At 33.5% G+C, this 7,694-nt stretch overlaps 1 protein-coding gene across 6 annotated transcripts; it reads right to left on the bottom strand.

Moving 5' to 3' along the window:
- Positions 1–332: 332 nt before the first annotated feature.
- Positions 333–4,891, bottom strand: LOC7482805 (pyruvate dehydrogenase E1 component subunit beta-1, mitochondrial). 6 transcript variants are annotated; one of them, XM_024595161.2, is made up of 16 exons: positions 4,731–4,891; positions 4,482–4,569; positions 4,305–4,370; positions 3,992–4,072; positions 3,864–3,890; positions 3,683–3,745; positions 3,488–3,574; positions 3,146–3,271; positions 2,690–2,823; positions 2,528–2,600; positions 2,335–2,400; positions 1,675–1,713; positions 1,460–1,584; positions 1,261–1,375; positions 644–754; positions 333–530 (listed from the first exon to the last, which is right to left on the bottom strand). In XM_024595161.2, the coding sequence occupies exons 2-15, from the start codon at positions 4,533–4,535 to the stop codon at positions 704–706; spliced, it is 1,107 nt and encodes a 368-aa protein (XP_024450929.2). In that variant the 5' UTR covers positions 4,536–4,569; positions 4,731–4,891; the 3' UTR covers positions 333–530; positions 644–703. The 6 variants fall into 6 exon arrangements, with proteins under 6 accessions (XP_024450929.2, XP_024450943.1, XP_024450940.2 ...); XM_024595175.2 differs by having other exon boundaries at positions 4,512–4,569; positions 4,731–4,890; XM_024595172.2 differs by having other exon boundaries at positions 4,669–4,876.
- Positions 4,892–7,694: the final 2,803 nt, after the last annotated feature.

The following is a 7,694-nucleotide window of genomic DNA, read 5'->3' as shown; positions in this document are numbered from 1 at the left end:
GTTAAGTGCAGGCTGTAACTGGTTAGGTTATATAACTCAGCATTTGTGTAAATAAAAACCAAAAGAGAACATGTATTGATCTCCACGGAGACTCTCTGTGATCTTTGTATTTCTAACAATGCTAAACAGAAAAGCAGATGAAACTTCTCATATACGTGCATATCACATAATATACTCGAGTAACACCCAGAACACATTGATTTCCTATACAGATGTATTGATGGGTTCTAAAACTTCAAGATGATGTCACAAACAGCATGTAATTCTTCAGCTTTTAGTGAAAAAGGGAATCGAAGTGATCATATGAAAATAAATTGAAAACATAACAGACCTTTCGAAGAAGAATGCACTCTATAAAAATCCATAAGTAAATTTAATTCTTGGCTTATGTGTGGAAATGGGTTCGTATCAGGTACCAATTTAACAAAACAATGACAAAAATTCCCGCTGTCATCAACACACTCCATGTTATTCAATGAGCTGTTCCTCCCCAGTAGTAACAAGGGGGGAAATGCACATCTCTGAGATTCCTGAAAGCATCATTGTTTGTCATTATGAGAAAAATAAAATAAAAGTGAAGAGTTTACGCAAACTATTAACAAAATCTCACCAATGATGAGCAAACAGCCAGCAGTAAACTAACCTGAATTTAGGATGTGGTTTCTGGACTTCAATGAGTATACCATCAAGCAGCTGCAGCCAATTACACAGATCTGTAGCAAGCTCTCTTTGCTGCACGAACAATATCCTCAACCTGCATATGCCATGAACCAAAGATAAATAACCCAAAAATACAGCATGCCTGATATGTGCATCACACAAATGAGTGAAAAGACTATAGCTATATAAAGAAGGAAACAAAAGGCCATTCATGGACAAGCTCATGTTGAATAAAACTACAGCTCCAAAAATCACCACAGACAAGGACTGATTATATAGTGAAGATTGAGAGGGAGGGGTTCATTTGGAGAAAAAGGATTCAAGGGGAAAGAGCTTCTGCTGTGAGGAAAGTAGTAAACAAGTGTCTAATATCATTGATAAAATGTTTATATGGATACGGTTTTATGAAAAGTTGAGGCATCTAGCTAATCAATTGGTTTTGGTAGTCCAGTGGAAACAGCAAAGAATTTTAGACATCGAAGGTGGCGAGCACATCTCCGGCACGCACCAGAAAATGATCAAACAAGAAGATTTGAGATGTAACACCCAGAAAAACTTTTTTTAAGAGAAAAGAAAAAAAAGAAAAAAGAAACAGCATACCTGTGGCACAGCCAATCTCTCTAGATTAGCAGCATAAGGCATGGGAACATCAGCTCCAGCAATTCTCTCAACTGGGGCGTCAAGATAACCAAAGCTCTCTTCAACAACAGATGCACTGCAAAGGAAAAGGCAGATTATGTAAATATGTGGGAATAATTTAGCAGGAGAGGTTAAATATAATAGTGGAGAGAATATGAACCAGATTTCAGCACCAACACCATGCTGAGGAAATCCTTCTTCAACTGTCACCAGTCTGTTAGTTTTCCTGACTGAAGCATTGATTGTGTTTCTATCTAGTGGCCTAATTGATCGCAAATTTATCACCTGCATTAACAAGAACGGTTATTTTTTGTCATCAGACCTGAAAGTGCTATAACCTATAGAGACTTTACAGTCCTCCTAGTATCAGTTTACCTCAGCACTGATTCCTTCCTTTGCAAGTATCTCAGCAGCCTGTGAAACAAAAAACTGTGTGATTTAAAGGTAGAAGCTACATGAGCTACATGAAAAAGAATGGCACAAGAAATTCCCCAAACATATAGCTTCTTATCAGATTGTTAAACACATTCCATCTATACTAAACAATAAGTACCGTAAGATCAATCAGGGATGCGTCCCAAAAGAGAGATTCAGCAAAATAATAATGCAATGTCACATGATAACATTAAATTAAGGAACAATAACAGCCACAACTCCACCCAAATTCAACTCCATCAGTTTAATGCAACGCCAATCACTAAAAGAAGCAAGCCACTATTATAGATGTCATCTCTGTTCCTCCTCATAGGCAGTGGTAGCAAAATATAACAACAAGAGAGGAAATAACTCCTGCACCAAAATTCAAGCACATTGATTTTTGGGCATATTTACTGAAACTGCAGTAACTTAGCTGAGCAGTCGATCATTTGCCTCACACAATACTAATTTGGTGCCCCAAAAAAAATGTTTCCCAAGGAATGTCAACTTCAGATTTACAATAAAATCTTCTAGTGCACCTACCAGCTAAATCTGAATTGATCATACCAGATGCAAACCAACATATTTGTTTTAGAACATTTGAAGCACAGAACAAACCTTGAGAGCATAGCCAACCATTTTTGAAAAGGCAGTAATGGTCACATCCTTCCCTTCTTTCTCAATCTGTTGAGAGTAAACAATTTGTAGGGCAGATGTAAGCACAGCAATGATAATTGAAAAGCATAATGAAATAGCAGCTAACTGCAGAAACATTGAGAAGAATAATCTTTCAGACTTGAGGGAGGAAAACCTTGGCTTTCCCTATTGGAAGGCAAAAACTGGAGTCGAGTACTTCAGCAGAAACAGGGAATGTCTCACCATATCTGAATCACAAAAGATTGATCAACTTGGGACATCAAGCATCATGTAAACATAGGAAAACATAACGATCCCCACTTGTCAAGATACTTACAATAACTCATTTTCAAGGAAAACAACAGGATCAGGGTCCCTTATGGCAGCCTTTAGCAGACCACGAGCATCTTCAGATGAGTAAGGAGCCAGTACTTTCAAACCAGGGCAGGAAGCATACCATGCAGCATAACACTGAAAAGGAGTAAAAAGGGAGTGTCATTGAGCATTTAGCCCTTAATAAACTGAGTTACAATCACTACTCTGGACATAAACATACTATCTTCTCACAATTTGGCAAGTAACATAAAAATTTTATAGTGCAAGAGAAAAGTGCTTGGCATACTGTCGCCCAAGCAGTGGCAGAGCTGCTCTTTGAGTAGGGTCAACTCAAAACATTTGACTTTCAAATGAGAGAGAGAGAGAGAGAGAGAGAGAGAATGAAATGGGCAGCTTGAGAGAGAGAGTATGTGTGCTTGCAAAATGACAGATGGATAAGAAAGCGCTTCAACCATACATGAGAGTGTTGGGCACCAACTCCAGCGGCAGCACCATTGGGCCCTCTGAAAACTATGGGCACTGATATCTGCCCAGCAGACATATAGTTTGATTTTGCAGCCGAATTAATGATGTGGTCAATTGCCTGCAACAAAAGCCAAAATCTAGAACAACTAAGGATTATTTTGTTAAAACTTACAGCAAAAGAGATCTGAAACATCACAGAAATATACTCTATCAACACCACCCTAAAATACATTTAATTGATGTATTATCTGGTGCCCAAACATTTATTTGCCAGTATTGAATTAGAAAATTTCCTTCCACAAGGTATTTATAAACCATACGCAATCCTACTAACCTGCATAGAGAAGTTGAATGTCATAAACTCAATAACAGGCTTAAGACCATGGTAAGCAGCGCCAACTCCAATGCCAGTAAAACCAGCCTGTTAGACATGTAAGAAAAGCAGGTGGTGGTCAGCCAACAACCATCACCAAAGAAATGAAACAAAAAATCAAATTCCGCATTAATAAATTAAAGAAATAAAATCAACCTCTGTGATTGGTGTATCAAGAACTCTCTCAGGACCATACTTGTCCAAAAGCCCTTTGGATATCTATGGAAAATGAAACATTCAAAGCGAATGGACTGTCAGACTTTTCGATTTATTTAAGAGAGGGCTATCAAAAAACATGAAAAACTTCAAATTTATATCATTGACAAGAAAATCTGACCTTATATGCACCCTGATATTCACCAACCTGCATTTCACACAAACATAAAACACATAAGAAGAGAAAACATTGAAACATGAAACTAGGGGAAAAAAGAACTCCATTCAAAAATTGGAAGTTATTCTTACCTCTTCCCCCATCAAAAAAACCTTAGGATCAGCAGACATTTCCTCATCAAGTGCAGAGTTTAGCGCTTCTCTAACTGTCATCTGTGCATGATTATCGAATCAACAAATGCAAAATCTCAGTTTATCTACTCTGGAAAAACGAAGCATACTAAACTACGAGATAACAAAAACATTCAAAAATGGAACTCCACACCCCAACAAAGGGGAAAAAAAGAAGGATCCAAAACCTCATACAAGACTAGAAATTAAAAAAAGCCGAACGTTAAATTCATTAAAAATTACAATGGAAATGAAAAGAGGGTTTTGCATTTACCTCTTTTGCTGCAGATGAATAACCTCTCCATGCCGATACCGCGGGGCGAATCCTCTGCCCAAAAGCCTACAAACAAAACCAAAAAAAAAATAAGAAGAGAATAGCAAATGAACAAGCTACAAATTAAATGAATCAAAAAATAAAAATACAAAATCAACAATATTTTTAAAAAAATACCAAAATAGGAGGAGAACCTCCGGCATTCACCTTTTGCCTTATAATCCCCAACATCTTCTTTCCTTCTTTCTTTCTTTCAAAAAATGCACTAAAATCCCCAAACAAAACGAAATGATTCAAAAACTAGATTTTAGGAGAATATAAAACAAAAAAAACTTAAAAAAATCAAAGCGATAAGGAAACACACGTCCTAAGAACACCTTGTTTAAGGCGACGATTAACAAATTAACAAACTAAATTTTTTCTCACAATTGGAGCGGGATCTGATGATCGAAACAGCCACCACCACTTTCACTTGCTCTTTTTCTTTGCCTTTTCCTTTCTTTCTTTTTTATTTTTTATTTATTATGGATTTCCTTTCCTTTTTTTTATTCAATTTTTATCTTTTATTATAATTGGTAATTACTTTGCACACTTGTTTTATTTTGGTGGGTACGGCGGGCGCTAATATTGTTATGCGTTGATTCATTTATTCCACAAAATACAACTGTGACTTTCCTTGTAGGAATAGTCTCAGTGGAAACCTACTTTGTTATACGCTTGTGAGATCATCTCATTTGTGGTCATGATCTCATCTTAAAACGTTGGGGGGGAATCAACGGTGAGCGATACTGAAGGCTTGATCTGGTGATTGTTTGTGGTTACTGCTTAGAGAGAATGTCAGGTGCCGGTCCTACCGGATAGTTTCTTGTAACAAGATCTCGCAATTAAATATCTTCAATTTGTTTTTTAAAAAACAAATATATATATATATATATTGTTAAATCAGAAGGAAAGGGGTTTCATATGCATTTGGAAACTCAAGGAAGGCGAAAGGTCGAAGGAGAAAATTCCAGACCAAAATTTGTTTAAATCATGCTTAATTTAATTTTAGAATTCGATTAAAAAAAAATTAAACAGCTTGTAGGTCATAAAAGATTTGTGATAGGAATAAATCATGGAAATTAGAATCATGTTGAATTAAATTAAAATAATTACTGAACATGATTAATTGATTACGTCATATTTAATCTAATTTCAAGCACAGTTGTTATAAAACTCCACCATGTTTAATCAACTTGTAGATCAATTGAATGTGTAAAATATATGAAAAAACTCAAATTATTATGTATTCGTGATTTTAAATAGGGTATAAAATAGAAAATGATTTTGTTTTTTTGCATTAAAACAATTGTATAATTATTACAAAAAATGAGAAATTGAAAATAAGTTGGTCAACGTTTTATTGGTTCATCCAATGTCCATTAAAGCCAGATGGCATCGAATTTTTGTCAGCAATTTTTAAAAAATCCAAACTAGAACCTGCTATTTCCACGGTCGTAGTTTATTCGTTTAACCTGCTATTTCCACGTATTCTGATTAGCACTGTAACCTAATTAATTCGCGGATAAATTTTCAAATTAATTTCTAATGCAAGATAAGAAAGATGTCAATGTATCGTTATTTTTATAATTAAAAAAAAAAATTATATTTAATTAAATAAATTAAAAAATATATAAACTAATAAATAAAAATCACAGTCAAATAACTAGGTAAACCGTTAATCATAAATTATTAAAAATAAATATATATATATATATATATATATATATATAATTGTAGTTATTACTTTTATTTTATACATTTTTATTTATTTTATCTTGGAGATTAATTATATTTGCTAGTAAAAATCTATTTTTATTTTTATAAATAATTGTAAATTTATTTATATAAAATACAAAAGAATTAAATATAATTTATAACATTCTATTTGATAAAAATAAAAAACAATATTTATTATTTAAAAAAACAGTAAACTAAAAAAATAAGAGAGACGAAAAATAAATAAATAAGAAATAGGGCATTGATTAAAATTTAAACAAGGAATTAATCAAAAAAAAATAAAAAATCAAGCCTGCGTGTCTCCAAAAGCACACGCCTGCTCACGTAGTTGCTGTTTTAAGTCTGCTCTAGGTTTTTTTCTAAATGGACAAGTCGTCCAACAAATGGCCTGTCGTCCTCTAAACCATTTTTTGTTCACATTTGATAACCAAAAAATTGTGCCCGTGATTTTTGCTACTCAAAAAACTCATTTCAGTTTATTTTTAAAACACCTTAAAAACTCTAATATACTAATTTTTAATTCCCAAACAGCCCCTAATCTTATAAAAATAAAAATTAAATGAATAAAAAAACTTGAAAGATCTCGATTTATTTTTTCTATCATGGTTAGAGCGCAACACCACCTGTATTAAATTCTTTTTAAAGAAGTAAACTCATTGATACCATGATTAATATTTTTAGTGGCCAAAATATAGATATTCGAATACATTTTCTCTTTTTAATATTTTTTGATAATTTTTTTTTATTTCAACATCGAGTGACTAAAATGTCTAACAAAAATATATAATGTGTGGGTTTTTCACTGTAGCATAAAACGCGGTTCACTATGTATCGTTACAGTAAAAATACATTTTTATCATTTAGTTGAAACAAAAAATATCACGGTCCAAGTGTGATTTAGTCTTTTTCAAATATTCACTTGTCATTAGAGGATTGTTTAGGGGTATGTTTATATTTTTTATTTTTTTCATGGGTAAAATACTATTTTACCTGTAGAGTTATCAATTTCTTGAACTATTGACAAACGGTGATTTAGTCTTTTCAAAAACTTTGAAATAGTTAAAATACTTATTTACCCCCAAGGTCAAAAAACACTAGAGTTGTTGTGATGAAAGTTTTTTCTTTTGTTTTAAACATTTTAGAATACAATGGAAATACATTTATACCCCTAGAAATGACAAAAATCAAGGCAAGTGTCTAAGGCATTTGTGTACTTTCACGATGGTTTTTTTTTTTTCGATTCCCAAATTCATAAAGGGCATTTTTTTTTTTAAGTTGGGGAAGTATTTTTTTATTAGAAAAAGCTATTAGCGCGTGCACGGCACGCCCTAAGTGGGTGTTGGCCACGGTGTGTTAGGTGACGCATGCGGTGCCATCTGGTGGCTAAACTGTCCTTCCATGGTATCCTTAGATTCACCACTATGTTTTTTTCTTTATGAGGTGGCCCGTGGTAGCAGATGAGAGTTGGTTTGTGTCAGCGGTCTTTTTTTTTCTTTTATCTTTCTTCCAGAAAAGAGTGTATGTTTATCCTCTTATTTTTATATTTGTCAATTTTAGTCCTTATGTTTTTTATTGTCTATTCTTATTCATGGTTCCATTATAAGAGTTTTA

The sequence above is a fragment of the Populus trichocarpa genome, chromosome 1 (assembly GCF_000002775.5).
Source record: "Populus trichocarpa isolate Nisqually-1 chromosome 1, P.trichocarpa_v4.1, whole genome shotgun sequence".
Lineage (NCBI taxonomy): Eukaryota > Viridiplantae > Streptophyta > Magnoliopsida > Malpighiales > Salicaceae > Populus > Populus trichocarpa.
The sequence above is the reverse complement of the archived record's forward strand: the minus strand, read 5'-3'. Positions and strand labels throughout refer to the sequence as shown.

Bases quoted from the DNA above. Each gene is read 5' to 3' on its own strand.
- LOC7482805 (XM_024595161.2), bottom strand. From the start codon at position 4,535: ATGTTGGGGATTATAAGGCAAAAGGTGAATGCCGGAGGTTCTCCTCCT. The intron at 2,601-2,689 runs GTAAGTATCTTG...TTTGTGATTCAG, and splicing joins TTCCTTGAAAATGAGTTATT to ATATGGTGAGACATTCCCTG. The intron at 2,401-2,527 runs GTTTTCCTCCCT...TACTCTCAACAG, and splicing joins TTCCAATAGGGAAAGCCAAG to ATTGAGAAAGAAGGGAAGGA.